At 35.5% G+C, this 22,495-nt stretch overlaps 2 protein-coding genes across 4 annotated transcripts; both read left to right on the top strand.

Annotated features, from left to right (window-relative positions):
- The first annotated feature begins 3,424 nt into the window (after nt 1-3,424).
- On the top strand, nt 3,425-6,128 carry LOC18439513 (benzyl alcohol O-benzoyltransferase). Its single transcript, XM_006849677.3, has 2 exons — nt 3,425-3,877; nt 5,108-6,128. Exons 1-2 carry the CDS (start codon nt 3,425-3,427, stop codon nt 5,993-5,995), a joined length of 1,341 nt encoding a protein of 446 aa, XP_006849740.2. The 3' UTR covers nt 5,996-6,128.
- Nucleotides 6,129-9,375: 3,247 nt separating this feature from the next.
- LOC18439514 (P-loop containing nucleoside triphosphate hydrolases superfamily protein) lies at nt 9,376-15,928 on the top strand. 3 transcript variants are annotated; one of them, XM_020670517.2, is made up of 5 exons: nt 9,376-9,440; nt 11,770-14,046; nt 14,334-14,423; nt 15,341-15,399; nt 15,497-15,928. In XM_020670517.2, exon 2 carries the CDS (start codon nt 11,834-11,836, stop codon nt 13,862-13,864), a length of 2,031 nt encoding a protein of 676 aa, XP_020526176.2. In that variant the 5' UTR covers nt 9,376-9,440; nt 11,770-11,833; the 3' UTR covers nt 13,865-14,046; nt 14,334-14,423; nt 15,341-15,399; nt 15,497-15,928. The 3 variants fall into 3 exon arrangements, with proteins under 3 accessions (XP_020526176.2, XP_088720306.1, XP_011625330.2); XM_088864180.1 differs by having other exon boundaries at nt 14,334-14,770; XM_011627028.3 differs by lacking the exon at nt 14,334-14,423.
- The last annotated feature ends 6,567 nt before the right edge of the window (nt 15,929-22,495 follow it).

Raw genomic sequence — 22,495 nt, 5'->3', positions numbered from 1 at the left:
ATATCCAATAGGAATTTCATATACCCCACCCCATACTGTCTCAAAAAGCTACAAGGAGAACTTAACCTAGTTTTAAAGTATCACGATACTTGTCCGCTTCGTAAATGGTTGAAATTAGTAGTCTTCATAGGTGATATAGTCATCTTCATCATCCCAGTTTTATCCAAATTATTTAGAGTCAGCTAATCAAAACTTGTTCCACCTATTGGTTCAGGATTTATTAAAAGATGCGGTAAGAGTCTTAACTGGCTACCTTACCTAAAACGATCATCCTCCTTGACCTAGGCTTGGAACTGGCCATGGTGGCGTTGACATAGTATAATACAAATATCATAGTTGACAAGGTATGATACGAATATCGTAGTATACAAAACTCATGTCTTCTCGAGGTTCAAAATATAGTATACACATTGTATTTATAATAAGGGATTGTATACAATGAGATCATTTACCTTTGATACAAGGAGGTCACAATTACTTGCAACCATCCGATGTGAAATTTTATAGTTTGGATGTGTCATATAAGGTTCGAAAAAATTTCTTTTGAAGTTTAACTTAGTCAATGAAATAAATGTAGCCATCTAATTTCACATCCAATGGTCAAAGTTAATTGTCAAAGACAAATAGTCTCATTGTATTCTTTTCCTTAAAATAATTGTATGGTACACACAAAGGTAGGCGCACTATTTATTTATGGTACCAAAAACACCTAGCGTACAAACAATTTGAAAAGGAAAGTGTTTTGGTTCGCAACCCTATCAAAATAAGTAAAGCCTCACTTCAAAACTGACTCAAAATTGTAGTTTTGGCATAAAAAAACCTTCAAGTCTATCATCTCGGCCTTGACCATTACGGTTGTAAATAAAAAAAAAGATTCCATGCCCTAAAAATAGTGTAGATTGTAACATATTATCTAAACCGTCTATTTTGCTCTAAATATAAGTTTTATGGATCTGCAGGATCTGTAATTTTTTTAGCTTCAAATTTCAAAATTGGTGTTAAAAATTGATTTTGGAGCCATGAAGAAGATTTATGATACCCAAATTAGCCTAGGCCTTATAGAAACTGCACCCGTATTCACATATAATAATGATATAGAAGAAGAATAATCTATAGGACAAAATATTCTATAATATAATAAGATTATAACTATATATATGTGTAATGCACCAAACCTCGGCTCGGGTCTCAACTCTAGCTTAAGCTGAGTAACTCAGCCAAGTTGAGAATAGGGCTGGGGTTGTGGAGGTAGTATCACTTGAGCTCCAGTTAAAAGGTCACGACCTCCATTCTCACCGCCACTATAAAAAAAATTTGACTACTCTAAAAAACCGTGCAAGAGCTTGTAATCCCCAATAACTTACCAAAAAAAAAGGTCGGAGATGACTTGAATAGTTTCTATATAGGACAAATGTAAAATTTTGTTAAAAATAAATAAAAACAAAAAAAAGTAAAATATGTAATAAAAATTATTAAAAGCTAATAAAAATAAAAAAAATTATACAAAAGATGGATTATTCACTCGCACTTAACTAAGTTACTCGAACTCGTTCTTACCAAGCCAAGTACCTCGGTAAAACTAGGGGTATTTCATATATAATTTGGATATTTTCAATAATAATTGGCGAGTTTTTCTTGCCATATGCCCTATTCTTATATTTTTTTCTTTTTTGGATTAATTTTTTTCAAATTCATAATTTATATACTTTTAAGCATATTTGGGCTTATTATTCTTTTTGGTTTTGTTCTTTTTAAGCATATTTGTGCTTATTATATTTTATTTTAATAAATTTTTTTATATTTTTGGGCCAAGTACCCAAACGAGTTCCTGGGACTCGCCCAATTAACTCAGCTGACCTCGGCTGTATGTGGCCCAAGCCCGAGTTTCTAAAAATTGAGAAAACAAATTATATAAGCAGTACTAACAGACACGGTGACTCTCTCACATCATTGTATATCACATCATTTATGGCAATGAACATTTGAAAATAGTCTTTTTTTTTTTTAACATGAACATTTGAAAATAGTCCTAAATTTCAATAGGTTTTCTTGGCAAAAACAATTGACATAGTTCCTAAATTTCAATAGATTTAACATGAACATTTGAAAATAGTCTTTTTTTTTTTTTTTAACATAAAGGAATCGACGCTACTCAAGATTGAGAATATTGAATGTCATAAATGTTAGTAGTTCTTTTTCGTTCTTTTTTTCTTTCCAAAACTTGCTTATAACAAACTCAAATATCAAGCCTTGATAGTTTCTCTTTTATGTTATTTTAAAAAAAAAGACTTAAACTTCCTCAACAAACTCAAATATCAAGCCAGCAAGCTAAGCTAGTTCCTATTGAAGTCGCACTAGGCATGCTCCGTATAGATCTTTTATCTCTTTGGAGTTTAAAATACAAATGAAAAAGATATTATACTTCCCACATTCTATTCTTCAATGGGTGATAAATATAACCTATTATTTTTCTCTTTACGAATAAGACAAAGCACACTTTCCAAATAACATTTTATCCATCTCATATAAACTTAGACAACAAGAAACGAGCCTTTGACAGGATTCAAAATGCGCTAAAATTCTTCTCAGACTCTATGCAACTTTGTGCAAAGCCACATGCGAATGTTGTGCGACTTTGTGCCGAGCCACTCAATTTCACATGTGAATGTTGGGGATGATTGTGACATTCATATAGTGGTCTTACATAATGCAATCCTTGTAATTTATATGTCTCGTGAAATCCAACCATTTAATTCTTATTCAAGTTATTGAGAATAAGTCAACAATAATGTCAACGTATTATAGATTTGTTATAATGTAATTTATAAATATTATTTTCGGTTTTTTTTATCCGATTATTCTCTCAAGATTGACGGCTATGAAACTCAAATACATATAAATGAAACTCCAAATACGTATTTATCAATTTTCACATTAGATTTCGTTATAACTACATTTGGCTGAAATAATGGAGAAATTGAAATTTGATATTATGAAATAAAGCCGAAACTTAAAACCGCAGTAGTAGCTTTTAGACTTAAAAGAGTCATGGCCAAAAGGTTTTCTGTTAGTATTAGATGAGGGCCTGGACCCTATCTCTCTACCAAACCAACTTTTCAACTGACTAACTTGACGTGGCCACTTCCAAAACTTCCACTTCTCTCTCTAAAAACTCCTTTTCTCTCTCTATCTAATCCATATGCACTGGCAACTATATATAGCAAGTGCTTTTGTTCTTGTTCTTGCAAGGTTCACCCATTTGCTAAGGAAAAGCTGAAAGAGAGAGAGAGACCAAAAGCCATTTAGAAGAAGAGGTCATAGTGCTCATGCATATACAATCAAAGGGTGAGAAATAAGAGCACCTATAGACACACCAGCCCATAGAGACATTAAATATACACTTTAGAAAGAGCGAGAGAGAGAGATGGCCCAATCATTCAAATTCACAGTGCATGTCCATGGAGCCCTGTTAATCCAACCCAAAACCACCACCCCATATGAATTCAAGTACTTATCAAACATTGATGACCAGTTAGGCCTAAGAAACCACATACCCTTCATTCATTTTTTCTCACACAACCCATCTCTATCAAGCCAAGACCCTGTAATCACCATTAGAGAAGCCTTAGGGAGAGCTCTTGTTTACTACTATCCTCTGGCTGGGAGGCTTAGGAATGGGGTGAGAGGTAAGTTGGTTGTGGAGTGCAATGGAGAAGGAGTGAGATTTGTTGAGGCTGAGGCTAATGTGAGTCTTAGAGAGATAACAGCGGCATGTGGAGAGACGTTGAAGCCTCCTTTTCCTTGCTTGGATAAGTTGTTGGTGGATGATGTCTGGGGTCCTTCTTGCATCACTGACTCTCCCTTGCTCCGGGTGCAGGTGACTCTCTCTCTCTCTCGCTATCGGATCTTTTCTCTATCTCACATCACCTTCATCATATAGTTTTTTTTTATTTAATTGGAGTCGACTACATAAATCTTACTATGTCACTTTGCTCTATTAAGGGTCACATCCTCAATGCCATTATTAGTTTCTGTGTCTCACATGTATAAAAGAATTTCTCTCTTTCCTATCCCACTAGATTCCATCTCTCTCATGCCTATTAGAATTTCTCTATATATTGAATTCATGTCTTACGTATGCATAAAATTCAGGGAAATTACCTACATAGTAGGTAAAATTTACATAATTACCCTTTGTTGATGTTTTCAGAAATTTTACATTGAGATCCTTTTTAAATTTTTTCTAATTTTGCCCATAGGTCGGTGTCACAAACATTAAATTGTTTTTTTTTGTTTTGGCATCAGACAGTCTAATGGATAATTTTATTGGACCGCCCCATTTTTGGGAGGGGGGCCGATAATGGCAACAACAATATTTCCCTTTTGTATATGGATAGAAATAGCATTTCCCAGGTCAGGCACTAGGGTCGCCGATCATGTGCGGGACTGACCAATGCCGATAGATTGCAGACATATGGAAGGGGAAGTGAATAAGATCCTTTTTTTTTTTTGGCATGCAATGAGGCGACCAAATTTTTCCCTTGCAAGGAAATAGCATTTCCCAAATCAAGCACTAGGCCCAATGTTCCATACATCAAAATGATCCATACTTAACCTTTTAAGTGTGCCGGTCCGATGATTGGAACATCTCACTACTCCATAAAAAATAATAGAATATATCATAGTGAGGTCTAACATTGCCATTATCAAACTGTCCAAGATATTGGGCAGTCCAATATCTTATCCACGGGACTGTCCCATAAATGCCAAAAAGTAAAAAATGAAAAATAAAGTTATTCGATGTTTGTAAGATCACACTAATATCAAAATTGAAAAAAAAAATCCCTCCCTAAAAATTTCTGAAATCTCGACCGAAAGTTAATACCATAAATCCCAGTTTCCACGTAAATTTCCTTCTCCCATCTCTAATATTTCTCGCCCTCATCTTTCTTTCGCTCTCATGTCTACTAGAGCTTTTCTATCTCCCATGTCTAAATAGAATTATCCATCTTATTTCCCCATAGAATTTCTGTCCCTCCTATCTAAATAAAATCTCTCTCTGTCTGTCTCTCTCTCCCTCCAACTCTCGCATGTCCTTTGCCTCCAGGTGACCCGCCTCCTGTGTGGTGGCTTCGTGTTGGCCTACACCTTCAACCACTGCATGTGTGATGCATTTGGCGCACTCCAATTCATGACAACTGCCTCTCTCTTCGCCCGAAACCCGAATCTCCCCTCTCTCTCTAACTCACCAACGTGGGCACGTGAGGCCCTCACCCCCAGAGACCCACCCCGCATCACCCTCCCCCACCCTGAATACCACGACCCCAATGAAGGTCTCACAAACCCCCCTCTTTTCTCAGAGGCCCACTTCAAACACTTGGTCCAAAACTCATACTTCTTCTCAAAAGCTGATCTCTCCACACTAAAGCGCAAGGCCCACAACGCCCCCACCTTCGATGCTGTCGCCTCATGCCTATGGCGTGCACGCACCAAGGCTCTAGGCCTCGAGGGCGACCTGCGCCTCCTCTTCCCAATAGACACAAGGCTTAGGTGCAGTCCTCCTTTGCCCAATGGCTACTATGGCACGGCGGTCGTGTTTGTGTGTGCACGTGTTGACGCAAATGCATTATGCAGGCCAGAGGGGCTGGCAAATGCGGCGAGGTTGATCAGTGGAGCGAAGAGAGAGGTGGATGATGAGTACAGGGCGAGTGTTATCGATCTTTTGGAGCTTAGGGGAAGGAGAGAGTTCGGGAGAGAGGGGGTTTTCGTGGTTTCAGATCAAAGTAGGTTGGCATTTGCGGGAGTTGATTTTGGGTGGGGGAGAGCGGTCTATGCCGGGGCTGCGAGGGCTGGGACCGGGCCCGTACCGGGCATGGTCACGTCCATTGTGGGGCACAATGGGGGAGTAGTCGCTTTGGTGAGCTTGGAGAGAGAGCAGGTGGGGGCGTTTGAGGAGGCTGTGAGAGAAGATTTGAGGCCTGATGCAAAGCTTTAAGGGCCTCTCCATATGCTTGAAGAGAGAGAGATTGGGTCTTGACGGTTTGTGTGTAGGACTATTGTTTTCTTTGATTTCATTTGTTTGCTAGTAACATTTGAGGTCTGTATGAATAAATGTTTACACTTGCATTTATGTGTAGAGTATAGTTTCTCTTGATTTGTTTGGGAATAAAGTATCCAAATTTGCTAAATAAAAAGGTTTATATAAAGTCCTAACCTTAAAATGTAGAATTAAGACGCACCTCAAAAATTCATCGAAAAATGTTGTTTTGATGTTGAAAATCTCTCTAATTGATAATATGGACATCGAGGTGTATGAATATGCGAAAAAATAAATATTCCAATTCCAAAAAATAGTACATCTTCCAACACATTATCTAGACCATCTATTTTTAAGATTTTTATGTATTTATAGATCTACTTGATTTGAACCATTTTTGAAGTTTAAAAATTAACAATTAGATATGAAAATAGATTATATGGCCATCCAAAGAATTTTTTACACCAAAATTACATCTTATGATAAAATTTAGACGTACACCCTACTTGGATCGTAACTTATACAAACCACACCCTTTGCTAAAAAGGAAAGTATACAATGAGACCATTTACCTTTGGTAATAGGTGATCACAATTAATCTTGATAATTGGATGTTACATTGAGTGGCTATATTTATTTCATTGACCAATTTCAAAGTTTAAAAGATATGTTTTTGAAGTTTGCGACACACCCAAGCTATCAGGTCCCTATACAAAAGGTAAATGGTCTCATTGTAGACCATCGCTTGCTAATATATATATATATATATATATATATAGGAAAAGATCGTGTACGCCCATATGCGTACTGCTAGAGTAAACGCCTAATAACCTAGATTTGAATGTGGGCCGATTTGACGGTCACGACCTCATTTCGTGTTTAAATTTTAATTTTTTTTCACAAATCTAAATCACTTTAAATTTTAGGCGTTTGTTCTTCAAAGTTAGGCAAATCTAATAAAAATATCAAAAAAATATTTTACATGAAATAAATTGATCAAAATACCCCCGAAAAGTTTTGAGGGTATTTTGGTCAATTTATTTTGTATAAATTAGTTTTTTGATATTTTTATTAGGTGCGTATTGATGAGCGCATCTATAATATATATATATATATATATATATGGGTTATTTTAGAATTCACCGTACTAATGGTGAATTTTGAAAACTCTAATCCAAAATTTTGGACAATGAGTTGCCCTTGAAATAATCTAATTACATGAATTTATTCCATCTCATTATATTAGAAAAGGATATGATATGTAATTTCAATAGAAAACCTCTCACCTCCTGTGGAGCCCCATTCTCCCCCTTTCTCTCTCCCACAAAAGAAGCCCAAAAACCTCCCTTTCATAGAAGTCCCACAATCTAGTGACACGTGCATGTGATATTTTATTTATTTTTTTAATATTTGGCGTCATTTTTCAAAAAACTCAAAAATTCAATGAAGAATTTTTTTTAAAAAAATGGAAAATAAATAGAAAAAATAATTTTTAAACTAAAAAAATAGCATAAAATATTGAATTTCCTGCTTGGGGATGGGCTAATATTCGTGTAAATTTGGCAAATGATCAAACAGGAAAATTGGGGGAAACCTGGTCCATATGTAATTTTTCCACCAAGGAATATAGTAATAATTACTAATGGAGAAATATTTGGTGAGTTAGTTGACACATACTTCTCCAAAGATTTAAGACCAAATATACTCTAAATCATTTTATATCTTTTTTGCTTTAGATCCATAAATTTGGAGCTAAAAAATATGCGTGTTTGACAATTTTAAAGAATTAAAAGTAACTATCCAACAAAGAAATACAAAATCATTTTTAAGACTCAATATTCACTTTTTCTGATTCATATTTAATGTGAATATGCCTAAATTTATAAAAATAAATTAAGACAAAATCTCAAAAATCCCATCCAAAATATACATAATAATGAATTGGAATAGTTGAAAATAGTTAAAATACTAACTGATTAGGTAGATCTATTTTGAGTGATTCCTAAAAATAAATCTTCCCTTCAATGATATAAGGCAATCCAGAAGGCAATAGAGGAAGGAATACAATTTTCAATAAACACAAAATGAATAGCCTAACTTTTTAGTATGCGGTTTGTATAAGGTTGCGACTTTAAATAATCCCATTGAGGCGCATCTCCAAAGTTTATCATAATATGTAATTTTGGCGTAAAAAATTATTAGGATCATCTAAAGGAAAAAGTTTACATAAGGTTGCAACCTTCAAACGTAGAATTACATATGCACCTAAAAAATCCATCATAAAAAGTTGTTTTAATGTTGAATATAATTGATCAAGAACAAGATGTATAAATATGAAAATAGATTTTGGGGTAATCCTAATAATGTTTTACATCAAAATTACATGTTTTGATAAAATTTGAAGGTGCGCCTTAATTGGATTGTTTAAGTTTGCAACCTTATAGAAACTACACCCTTAGTTGAAACCACATAAAAAAATCTTGAAAATAAACGGTTTAGATAATGTGCTGTAAGATGCACTATTTTTGAGACTCAAAATCCTTTTTCTCTCCTTCATATTCATATATCTCGATGTATGATCAATTAGAGGGTTTTTTCCACATTAAAACAATATTTTCAATAGATTTTTGAGGTAATAAACTTTTTTTAACTTTTTATCTATCTATTTAAGAAATTAAAAGTTTCCAAAATATGGTATTTTTCTTTAGTGCTCCTGCAGGAGCATACAAGTTAGGCAATCAGTAAACTTCTAGAGCGAGGGGTATTATCGTCTTACACGCTTATTGTAGGAGGGGTATTTATGCCGTTCTGGTAACTTTTTAGGGTGTGATTTGTATAAGGTTGTCACCTTAAACCATCCAAAGGCGCACCTCTAAATTTCATCATATAATTTTAGTGTAAAAAATTCTTAAAATTATCTGAAATTTATTTTTATATCTAAGTATAAAATTATAAACTTTAAAAATAGTTAAAACCACATATGAAAATCTTGAAAATAACGGATGTAGATAACGTGTTGCAAGATATTCTATTTTTTTACTCAAAATCTTTTTTTTTTCTTCATAATTATACATCTTCGAGATAATCAATTGAAGGTTTTTTAATATTAAAACAATATTTTTAATGGATTTTTAAGGTGGCAACCTTATATAAATTTTTTCTAACTTTTTGTCTCTCTATTCCAGAAATAAAAAGTTTTTACAATATGATATTTTTCTTTAGTGCTCCCGCGGGAGCATACAGTTGGGCAATCAGTAAACTTCTAGAACGAGGGGTATTATCGTCCTACGCTTAGTGTAGGAGGGGCATTAATGCCGTTTTGCGCACTTTCATTTCCCGTTAAAAAGTAGTCTTGTTCCCACCAAAGTTTTCCTAGCGAGGAGCCCATTAATCTTCGTCGAAGGTATGATCGATTTTCTTTACGTTTTTTTTGTTTTTGGTATTATTTAGCTATTATTTTTTCTATTAAGATTGTTAATCTGATGGATAAGTTTGTTACTTTGGTTTCTAGTTATTTTTACTTGCTTTTTAGGGTTTTTCTAGGTCTTTTTCTGCAATAAATTGAGTCTTCTTCTAGGGCATGGATGCTATGGTATATGATTATTTTCTTTTTTGGGGTTAGGGTTTGGGATTTTGTGGAGCTTTTTTGTGTTTCGAGCCATGCATGTATTGCTATGGGGCTTTCTCAGCTTGAAAAATAAGTTTAGGGTTTTGGATTGTTGGAAAATTCGTCTCTCTCTAGTTTTTCACGAGTTTAAACTCTGTACAGGGATGAGTGGTTATTGATTTCTTAAGTATAAGAAGTTGAGATTTTTGTGACTGCTCACTCTCTTGGGCTTTGGATTGTTGGTCCGCGTTATCTTCTGAACCTTTGAAACCTCCATGTGTTATTGGTTAACTTGGAAACATAAATAAGGAGACTCCTATACATTTTGGTCATATTAGGGGTTTAAAAGATATGATAACTGTTCATCTCTCTCTGAGATTCAAGGAGAGATCAGGTTTCAAGGAGACCTTTACTTGCAGATCTCTTCCACTTAGGAGGAATTGAGGTTGACGGAGTTGAATTGTAATAAATAAGTGCTGAATTGTGCATCTGCAATAGCATGAGTTGCTTAATTTTTGTTGTTTCACATTCTCATTTTGAAGTTTGAACAGTTTTATTGTTGTCAAATTATCTTCCTTCTTTTTTTCCTTGTTTTGATGTTGTCTTTTTTGGCACTTCTTTTGTGGAAATGTTGATGTTGTTATGAAATTCTTACTCATTTCTTGGTGAAGCAACTATAACCAAGCTTCTTTTGGTTCCTGCAGCTACTTCATCTTTTCAAAAGTATTGAGAAAATTCATAGTGATACAGCTTGATTGACTGGTCTATTTTATGTGTCAATATCCTTTATCTGTTCCTTTGCTAGCTTAAATATCAATATTATATTCTTTGGACGTGCTTAATTTTTCTATGAACTTCGTAAGGAGTGTTATATTAGGATCTGCCTGATGTTTACGACCATAGCATTATCAAGGAAGAATGATTCATGGTTATGTTTATCCCCATAGCATTGTCAAGGAAGAATGGTTCTATCATGTTACAAGTTCTATTGAAAACTATTCACTTACCAAAGGATTTATGGAGCATGGATTTTGTAGTTTTTCTTTTTTGAGTAAACAACCAGGGGAAGCGGTCCCTGCCCATTTTCATTAATTCGGAAAAATTAAGAAATTACATACGATCAAAAGGCTTAACTAAAGGGCCAGTAGATATATTGAAATCAAGAAATAATGAATAAATTCTGGACTCATGTTCTCCATACAGTAGCTATCTTTAAACTTATGACCTTCTTTTCCACATGATTCGCTTCCCTATATACATGATGAATACTCCATTATTTCAGAAGTTGAAGCTGACACAAACAATCAAACTTGATGATCAAAAACAAAAAAAGAGAAACAATTGAAACAAATCTGTCCTTAATAGGATTTTTGTATCCACATCTATACCTTTCATCAAAACTCATGTGGATATTGCCTTCACATATTTGAACACAGTAATTATAATTTCAATTGATATTCTATCCCAAAAAAGGAAAAATATTAAGAACTGTACAAATAAAACACATTACTTCAGGTAAAATTCATGCATTATTTCCAAGCCAAAATGGCGGTAATGCATTTCTCAAAGTTCTTCCAGACGTAGCCAAACAATAGCAATGTATTTTTAGGTTGCATCCAGATGCTACCCAAACAGTAAAAATCATTTCCAGGTAATGTATTACGCCAATAATGTATTTCGAAGATAATATATTTCCAGGCACTCAAACGGCCCCTAGTATTTTCTGATTGTCTATTACTACAAACAAGAAAGTTTTGTGATCTCTCTCTCTCTCTCTCTCTCTCTCTCTCTCTCTCTCTCACACACACACACACACACACACACACACCCCCACCCACACCCACACCCACACAAACATGTGATATGTGCACATGCACCCTCATGTATATTTGGTTTCCGCATTTCTCTTTGTACTCATATTGTGCATTGGCTTCTTTAATTCTTCAGTTCAAACCATTCTTTTTCACATTCCTCCTATTTAGTTGTTTGCGCTTTGCTTCTGAATCTGCAATTTAATCGTCACAATTCGTAAAAAAATGCAAATATTTCTTCATCAATGAACTCACTTAGACAACTTTTCCGGTTTTGGTTTTGTAAAATGCCGTTTCTTTTGTATCTTTTGCAGAATTTCAAATCCATCTTTGTGGTAGAGACTTGGACTAGCCAGAAAGAAACATCTCCTCTTTGAAATGAAGAGAGCTCTCGAAGACATTGGACCTCCACCCAAGAAGCCAGTCTTCTTAACTAAAGCTCAGAGAGAGCAATTAGCGTTGCAGAGGAGAGAGGAAGAAGCAGCAGAGCAAAGGAAGCATCTTGAAGAGCAGCGAAAGCTATTGCTTGCCAGACCCACTGAAGCCACTCCCTCAGATCGCCACCATGACAGAGAAAGGGAACGCGAGCGTGAGCTTGATCGTCGTAGAGAGAGAGATGAGGAAGCAAAGAATAGAGAGAAGGCTCGTATCGAGAAGCAAGCAGAGAGAGAACGCGAGAAGGAGCTCGAATCCATAAAGGAGCAATATTTGGGCACCAAGAAGCCAAAGAAGCGGGTCATAAAGCCTAGTGAGAAGTTCCGGTTCTCTTTTGATTGGGAGAACACGGAGGACACCTCTCGAGACATGAATGCCCTTTACCAAAACCCTCATGAAGCCCAGCTCTTGTTTGGGCGTGGCTTTCGTGCTGGAATGGATAGGAGAGAACAAAAGAAATTGGCGGCCAAAAATGAGAAGGACTTGAGAGAAGAGATTCGCAAAAAAGATGGCGTTGAAGAGAAACCCGAAGAGGCTTTAGCCCAACGCCAAAAAGAAGAGGCAGCAAACCTTTACGATACTTTTGATATGAGAGTTGATCGCCACTGGTCTGAGAAGAAGCTTGAGGAGATGACAGAGAGAGACTGGCGGATCTTTAGAGAGGATTTTAATATCTCTTACAAGGGATCCAAGATCCCAAGACCCATGCGAAATTGGGAAGAAGGTAATTTGAGTTCTGAGCTTCTAAAAGCCGTTTATAAGGCAAACTATAAGACCCCATCGCCAATTCAGATGGCTGCTATCCCCTTAGGGCTTCAACAGAGAGATGTTATAGGCATAGCCGAAACTGGGTCTGGTAAAACAGCTGCTTTTGTGCTTCCTATGCTTACTTATATATCTCGGCTTCCTCCCATGACTGAAGAAAATGAGGCAGAAGGTCCTTATGCTGTGGTTATGGCACCCACTAGAGAGCTCGCCCAACAAATCGAAGAAGAGACAATAAAGTTTGCTCATTACTTGGATATTAGGGTGGTTTCGGTTGTTGGTGGTCAATCAATCGAAGAGCAAGGATTCAAGCTACGACGAGGATGTGAGGTTGTGATCGCGACACCTGGTCGTCTTATCGATTGCCTGGAAAGAAGGTATGCTGTTTTGAACCAGTGCAATTACGTTGTATTGGATGAGGCAGATCGAATGATCGATATGGGTTTTGAGCCCCAGGTTGTTGGTGTTCTTGATGCCATGCCCTCAAGCAATCTAAAGCCCGAGAATGAGGATGAAGAGCTTGATGCCAAGAAAATCTATCGAACCACGTACATGTTTAGTGCCACAATGCCACCTGCAGTTGAAAGGCTTGCAAGAAAATACCTCAGGAACCCTGTTGTGGTTACCATAGGCACAGCTGGTAAGGCCACCGAACTCATAACCCAACATGTGATTATGCTTAAGGAATCAGAGAAATTGTTTCGATTGCAAAGGCTTCTCAATGAGCTTGGGGATAAGACGGCAATTGTGTTTATCAATACAAAGAAAGCAGCAGATACTTTGGCAAAACAGCTCGATAAGTCGGGTTATAGGGTGACCATATTGCATGGGGGTAAGAGTCAAGATCAGAGAGAGATAAGCCTCGAGGGTTTCAGGACGAAGAGGTTTAATGTGCTGGTTGCCACCGATGTCGCAGGGCGTGGGATTGATATACCTGATGTTGCCCATGTAATTAACTATGATATGCCAGGAAACATAGAGATGTACACTCATAGAATTGGGCGTACTGGTCGTGCAGGGAAGACTGGTGTAGCAACCACGTTTTTAACGCTCGGTGATACTGAGGTATTCTATGATTTGAAGCAGATGCTTGTACAGAGCAATAGCCCGGTGCCTCCTGAGTTGGCAAGGCATGAGGCTTCGAAGTTTAAGCCTGGGAGCATACCAGATAGGCCTCCTAGGCGTAATGATACTGTGTTTACACATTGAGGATGATCAGTTATAACGATTTGTGATCCAATCCTACCTAGTATGAGCAGAAGGAAGGCTTTTTTGCTGGTTCAAATCCCTTGTTTTGTGTAATTGGGGTTGGTTTTGGTTCTTTTATCACCCTTGGATATTTTCTGCTGATTTCTCATCACTGGGGCTGATATCATTTCATGGGAATTAAGGTAAACTTTTTCTTGCATATTTTCATAGAAATTCATTTGATGGTTTCATAACATTGTTTCTGGTATTTTGGATGGGACATATATGGGCTGTAGTTGATCTGTTCTTGGAAATGGTACCAGTGATATATTTCGCTCATACGAACCTTTTTATTCTTAATTATCAGAACTTGGAATAATTGAAATCCAAGGGCATTTGCTGTTCTGATAGTTTTGTAGTTATCATCTCTCATGCGTGGTTCAGTGTGTTTCATTTTTTTATTTCTTCTTTGGTTAACTTTTGTTGACAGTGGTACAAGAAGCGTGTCTTAATCAAAATTTACTAAGGGGGCAAGAAATTTGAACACTTTGAACCTCACAAGGACCGCAGCTTGTGCTTGGTATCTGCCCTTAACATTCATCTCTATTTGGACATATCTCTCTATGCTGTCAGTGGATTCTAATTCCATTGGGCTCTTCTACTAATCTTTACTGGATTGGGCCTTCTTTACTTATCCAGTGCATACATATTCTCTGTGGGATAGAGAAACTTGGCCCAGAATGAATAAGAGATTTGCTTTTAAGCTCCTCTTGGAAATGGTGATGGTTCATGAGAGAGTCCATGATTAATCATAAACCAGTCCTCATTATCAAGTGCCAAGCTTTGAAGTGCCAAATTGCATGGAATACTTTGCACAAAACTGCAGTTGCTTGACATTGCTTATTGTCACAGTTGCACATGACACATGTAAGGATGATGTGAACATGTTCTGTTTATTTTTTATATAGGATGATGTGCACCTTATTTCCATCATCTACCAGGTGTTAGCCAAAAGCGCATCCTTTAGTCACCTATCAATGCTGGTGCTATGTATATGATTATCCTTCAGCATTTGCTATACAATTGCGATATTATTTTAGGCAGGCTTTATGATGTTGAACATGTTTTTACTATTTGTTTTCTGGTCATATCTGTAATGTGCTATCTGAAAGCCTCAAAGAAAATATAATGACAATTACCTCGGCAATATCAGAAGTAAACATTTATTACTGCTGGCCTTAGCTTTTATTAATTTATATGGTCTCTACATGACACATACTCCAGTATTCTAATATCATGTTCTATGTTATAATTATAATAGGTGTAATGGACTTCCATTCCATGTTTCCCTACTGACAAAAATATGTAGTGCATTAAAATTAGAACTTAAAAGTGAATATACACAACTTGCTTTGAAAAAAAACAAAGTATTTGATCTTGTTTTACTTGTTTCGTAAGCATGTCCATGTCATTACCCTTCTTGTGTTTTCTTTACAGAGAGAGCCATGTACTGGACCTGAGACCCAAAAACCTAGCTGTACGTGTTTATCTGAGAGGTAGATGCAGAAAGGTTATTAGTGTGATGTCCACTCCTTTGTTATTTTATCATTGGGTCTTTGATCTCTACTTCTCTTTCTGTATGTGCTTTTCCAGGAGTTTCTGGTAGCTACAGTAGCTGTTAGATTGTTTAGTTCAATGTGTTAAAGGTCCGTTGTTTCCAAAACCAGGGATAACAGCTTCAGTGCTGTCCATGATGCAGCACCTTCTTAACTGTGAGTTTTCAGTTCTCTCTCTCTATGATGCTGTAGGTACTGCACTTTTGAGTTCTCTCTCTCTCTCTCTCTCTCTCTCTCTCTCTGTCTGTTTGCAAGGGCATGCAATGTCAAAGCACTCTAGAGGGCTTTGCAAGGTTAAGCTAGGTAGCAAAAAGCCCTTTCTCGTTTGTGTTTTCATGTAGAGCACAATTCTTGTTTGTGTTTCCATGTAGAGCGCAATTCTTGTTTGTGTTTTCATGTAGAGCACAATTCTTGTTTGAGGGTACTTTGTAGGTGAACTAAAGCAATCTAAAACAACGATTTTGCTTCACCTTTTAGTCTCTTGTTTGGGAGTGATCTAAGGGACGTTTTGGATTTAGACAAGGGAAGCCTTTCTGTGTGTCCGCACCCATATTCACAAAATCGAACGGGAACGGTTAACCGGATATGGATCTTGAAGTGGTTTAACTGGCCTAATCGGTAAACCGGTCTATTCAACCGCTCTAATCGGGCAAGTCCCGGGCAGTCAAAAAAGTGTTGAAAATTTTAAAAAAAAATAAAAATATACAAAAAAAAAATCTACTAAAATATGAAAAGCATATAAAGAATGATTAAAACAAAACACATTCAAATGAAGTTGAAAATTAATGGAAAAAAAATAGATTTTAACCTATTTTATATTTTTCAAAGGCTATTTTTAAAATTTTCTAAAAAAGACGGGACAATATAAAATTGAGTATTAATGATCAAAACAATTTTTAATCTTTACCATAATGTAAAGAATATTTAAAAATATATTACAAATCAAATTTCTTATTTTTTTAAGAATTTATATACAATTTTTTGAATTTTTTTTTTAAATATCGGTTGATCCCCCTAACCGCTCAAAATCAAAACTGGCCACTAGCTGGTTTGATCTAACCAGGTGGTTAGCGGTTAGATCAGGTGATTTTACGAACAATGGTCCACACACATATAATCAGTATGTGTCCGAGGACCCATAGCCGTTCAATCTTTGAGTGGGACAGCAAGGAATGGGCCAAGAACATTTATAGACTAGTACTATCCAATCATGGGGGTTGGATGTCTATAGAGGCAAATTATGTGTGGGGATATGTAGAAAGGTTGTAGAAAGAGATGTTTTTTGAGGAGTCGTCTTTTGGAAGGTTGAACCCACTCGTTTAAGTGGGTTTTCCTTTTATTAGGGCATGTTTGGTTCATGTGAAAATATTTCTCGGGAAGCATTTACATGTGAAAAAACAATATCATGTGATTAGGTGTGGGAGTATTTTCACATCAATTGGTTCCAATGTATTTTTTCACACCAATTGGCAGTCATTTGATGTGAAAATACTCCTACACCTAATCACATGATGGAGTTTTTTCACGTGAACCAAACGTACCATAACAGTGAGCGAGTGCTTGAATCATAGGGTGATTACATCGTTTAGGAAGGAAACTATTATTTTGTAAAATTATTGGGTGATTTTAGGGGTTTTCTAGATTTTTGAGCGGCCATGCCACATGGTTGATAGTCCCTTAATGTTTTATCTTCCTCTCCTACTGATATTGAGATAGGCATGTCCTTTAAATATTTTCTCTTTCTCTGGTTCAGTGGTTGATAACTAGAGAGCTTCTGGTTGGACACATTATTTAGGAACTTGAACTCAGCTGCAGCAGGCCTAAATAGGAAAACGTATATCAACCAAAAACTTCCTATATGTTTTTCATTCGTCTGATAAATATGTTCTGTTATTAATTCTTGTAAATTTAATTGAAAACTCCGAACACTGCAAACTAAGTTGGATCATAATAGAACTTGGCAGCCCTCAAATGAGTCAAAAAATGAAAAAAATCTAAACAAGAGCACCTGTTGGCCCAATGGTCAGGGACTTTGTTGCTCTCTCAAGAATGTTCTTCTTACCTTGGATTCTTTCATAGTGTTTCAGGATTTCAATTAGAGCTGGGATCAATGTTGCTTTATATAATGTCATATCTCATTTTCTGTTGAAGGTCCATTAGAAAAGAATGATTCTTTCGACAATATTGAAAGAACTAAATTAGGGATGCATTTATCAATGTGCCCTCTTACCAATTCCTTTGATGTTAGGTGGCTTTGGGTTTTTTGAGAGAATTCTCTCTCTAAGAGAGTGAGAGAGAGAGAGAGAGAGAGAGTCAAGTAGCATCAGAAGTTCCCATACACTACTTTTTAGAAAGAATTACATGGTTTGTAAATAGCCGTTGTGACAAATATAATGGTATTACGGATGGATACGAAAATAATAAAAAGAATACAAAAATAGTCCAATTTGCATAAAAATTATGTTGCAGGTCGGTGTTACGGTTTTTTATTTTTTCTATAATGTCCTTAGTCCAATTATACCATCATCAGACTGGCCTTTAATAATTTCTTTTTAGTCAACTTCGACAGTTGGGGGATGTCCTTTATTTTAGACAACTGGTCTGAGGTCCCCATCTTCATAACGCTACTAATGTGGTATCAAATCACAATAGATACAGTCTGAGGATGGGGATTTCGGACCACCACAGAGACCATCGGCATGGACTGAGATTTGTTCAACCTTATGAGTTGTCCGAGGTCTCTATCCTCAAACCGCCATCAATGTGGTATTAGACTGCATTTCCTAACCAGTCTGGTATTCTTGATATTGGACCGGTTGTCAAATGCTCTAAATTAAATGACACAGATCTACTATCGAAAAAAACTAAAAAATAAAAAAAAACCCAGTCCAAGGATACTATGATCCGATTGAGGGGCATTATTGGAAAAATAAAAATTATGAGGGGGCTGTCGTTTGGTGTAATTTTTGGATAAATTGGAATTTTTTTGTATTTTCTATATTTGTTTTTGTGTCCGTACGTAATTTACTGCTGGACGTAATTTACTGCTGTTATAACACTAACACCCCCTTCCTATTATGTTACATGAAGGTAAAAGGTCCGAATGAGTTTAAAATTTAAAATGACCCGCGCACAAAGTAAGGACTTTTAAATAAGGAAAGAGTTTATATGAGGTTGCAACCTTAAAATGTAGAATTACATATCCACCTTAAAAATTCGTCAGAAAATGTTATTTTAATATTAAAAATCCTCTAATTGATCATCTCGACGTCCGACATCGAGATATATGAATATGGAAAAAAAAAAAAGATTTGAGTCTCAAGAAAAGTGCATCTTGCTACACATTAGTTAGGTTGTCCATTTTCAAGACTTTCATATGTTTATAGATCTATTTGATTTTAACAATTTTTGGAATTTAAAATTTTATAATTAGATCTAAAAATAGATTTTAAGATAATTCTAAGAAATCTTTTCACCAAAATTATATGTTATGGTAAAATTTGGTGGTGTGCCTTAATTGGATTGTTTAAAGTTGCAACCCTATAGAAGCCAAACCTTTTTAATAAAGGAAATAGAAAATAACGTAAATAATTGGGGAATTTTGGTAATTTGGCTTCAGTAGTTCTAACCAAGGGTCGAAAACACTCCAGAAATATAGGACATGGGTTTATAATGAAAAAAGTGCGTTTTGTTTTGCTGACCTTGAACGAGAAGGATATTTTCATCTCAATGTTCAAAAAATAGAGTGACGTGTTTATCTCTGATTAATCAATGCCAGTATCATCACTTACTAATTCTATGTTTGCTAAAAAATTGGGGCATTTTCATCATTTAATTAGGGCCCCTTAGGTAGCCACAAAATAAAATGTCTCCCTTATTGTTCAGGTTTCCAATCATGTCTATGCCAATTAGGTTATTTTATCATATTTTATAAGGAGGTATTTAAGAACGAAATTTAAAAGACAATGATCTGGTGTTAAATGGGAAATGGGATGGTTTGACCAGTGTTATCATGACCTAACCAGCCAGCAAATTGGTAAGAGGTTTGATTCAGTTACAATTATTAGGACTCAACATTGGAGAGGGGATCAATTTAGTCACAATTTTTTGGCTATTGGTCAAACCAAATGGACAGTATTTTAAAAAGACAATAAAAATATATATAATACTTTTAAAATATAAAATATATTAGAATTATTTTTGCCAATTTCATTTAGTTGGTTGAATCGATTAAAATCAGTTGGTCCAACAGGTCAAAACATGTCAAACATTAATTTTGACTGGTTTTCGACGAAATCTAGTTATGATTCGATACCAGATCATTCAAGGTACCAGTCGGTAGTCCAATCAGTTGGATCACTAGTTTGGTTTGTTCAAGACAACCGGTTGGATCACTAGTTTGGTTTGTTCAAGACAACCGGTTGGATCACTAGTTTGTTCAAGTCAATCAAATTGGCAATCGGTCTGTCAATTGTACTTTGGTTGGTCTAGTCTACAATAAAAATTGGGTTTGTTAAAAAATCAGTTAAAATCAATGTTTGACCGGTTTTGGCCAGTTTGATCGATGGGTTTGATTGTTCAATTGGTTAAGGGGCAACTCTTTTTCTAATATATTTCATAATTTTAAACTTGATATCGATTTTTCTTCAATTCTTTATAAATCTGCTCAAACCGATTCAATCAGCAGTTTTGATTGGATCATAACTGTTACTTTGTAAAGTTATTGGGTGGTTCTAGGTGTTTTTTTAGATTCTTGAGCAGCTTACAAATTGGTGCCACGTGGTTAATATACTGCCCTAATGTTTTGGGCAATGATCTAATATAACGGTTGTATCATAGTAAAATGCAACCACACTCTTAGAAAACCATGTTTGCGGTATTTGTCTAGCTCAAAAGTTTGCGTATACACGCTTTTTATCTCAATAATCAATCCGAAAAAAAAAAAAAAAGTTTAATTTGAACTTTAGAAATGGTCAAAATGAATCCCCTCCAACAACGAATCTAGACCATTCATTTGGTGAAAATCAAGGTATTAACCTTTACAAATTCAAAATCATGTTTTTCTTTTTTAACGTCGTTCATCTAATCTAATGATAATAAAGCCATTTAAAAAAAGTGAAAAAGATAGAAAGCCCAAACACAAGCTTGTTAATTCTTTTAAATTTAATTGAAAGCTCTAAACACGGAAAACCCAGGTTGATCATAATACAACTTGGAAGCCCTTGAGCGAGTCATTAAAAAAAAAATTTCTAAAGGCTAGTACCTGTTGGCCCAATGGTCAGGGGACTTTGTTACTCTCTCTAGAATGTTCTTACCTTGTACACTTTCATAGTGTTTCAGTATTTCTGTAGTGACTTGAGAATATCTCTATCTCTCAATTAGGGCTTAGATCAATGTTGCTTTAGATAATCCTAATATTGCATTGCTATTGAAGGTCTATTAGGAAAGGATGATTTTTTATGCTTATATTGAAAGATTTCAATTAGGGATGCATTTAGCAACATGCTTTCTTACAAATCCCTTGTTTGGTGATTTTGGGTTTCTGGAGAGATTTGCGAGAGAGAGAGAATGACTATACTACCTTTCAGAAATAAGTAGATGGTTTATAAAATAGTTATAGAAATAACAGTTCTTATAACACTAACACCCCCTTCCTATTATGTTATATGAAGGTGAAAGGTTTATATATTTGTTTAAGATGACCCATGCACAAAATGACTCAATAATGGAAATAGAAAATATCAATTAATTGGTCAAATTATCTTACAAAATCATTTAGATGGTCTAATCATCCCATTTTAATATTTTGATTGTTATTGTTTAAATTTCATTTCACTTAGGTGCCTCTTTAGGAAAAGTAAAAATTGATTTAATTGGCCTTCTTAGTATTTGATAACCCTAAATTAGTAGGGGTATTTTGGTAATTTGGCCCACATAAATGGCTCAAGCCAAGGGTAGAAAATACGTTGTCATTAATACCTTGATCATTAGCGACATGGAACCAGGATTTATAATGAAGAAAGTGAGTTTTGTTTTGCTCACCTTGAATAACAAGGGTGAATGAAAAATGAGTGACGTGTTGTTAACTCTGAATAACCAAGGCCATTATCATCACTTGCCAATTTCTATGCTGCTAATCTTGAAACATGGGGGTACCCCTTAGGGGACAATAAAGTATTCACATGTATTCCTTACTTGTCTAGGATTTCAATCATGAACAAGACAATTTGGTTATTTTGTTCGTATTTTTTTTTAAGGATGTATACGAGGATGAAATTTAAAAGATGATGATCCTAGTATTAAATGGGCAATGGAATGGTTTAACCAGTGTTATCCTGACCATGCCGGCCATGGAATCAGGGTTGGATTTTTCAAAATCCTCTAGCCACTAGTCAAAGTCAATGGGCTAGATTTTGTTTTAAAAAAAGGGATAATAAAGAAAAGTAAATAGAAAAATTTAAAAATACAAATTATATTAGAATTTTTTTGCCAACTTCATTTAGCTAGCTGAACTAGTTAAAATCGGTCGGTTCAATTGATCAAAATCAGTCAAATATTGGTTTTGATTGATTTTTACTAAATCTGGTTTTTATTCTGGACCAAGCCAGTTAAAGCATCGGTTGGACTGGATCACTGGTTTGGTCTATTCTTAATAACCATCGTTATCAAGACATGATCGAACTAGTAGTTGAAACACCGACTGGTGCCTTGGCTGGTCTGGTCTAGAATAAAAACCGAGTTTGGTAAAAAAAATCGGTCAAAATCAGTGTTTGATCAGTTTTGGCCACTTCTATCGTTCAGTTTCGACTGGTTCAATCGGCCAAAGAATACGGGCAACTTGTTTTTTAATATATTACGTATTTTTTTATTGTTATTTTTTTTTTATAATTTTTTAAAATCCAGTCCGATTGGTGGTAGTATAAGTTTTGACTATATCAAAGGTTTCGATCTTAGCTATGGCTTTGACTTCTTTTTGGGAGGAAACTATTATTTTGTAAAGTTATTGGGCGTTAGGCAACATTAATCGGGAAAAAGC

The sequence above is a fragment of the Amborella trichopoda genome, chromosome 4 (genome assembly GCF_054954075.1).
Source record: "Amborella trichopoda isolate Santa Cruz 75 chromosome 4, AtrichopodaSantaCruz75HAP2 v2.0, whole genome shotgun sequence".
In the NCBI taxonomy this organism is placed as follows: Eukaryota; Viridiplantae; Streptophyta; class Magnoliopsida; order Amborellales; family Amborellaceae; genus Amborella; species Amborella trichopoda.
Note: the sequence above shows the minus strand (reverse complement) of the source record. Positions and strands in the feature narration are given on the sequence as shown.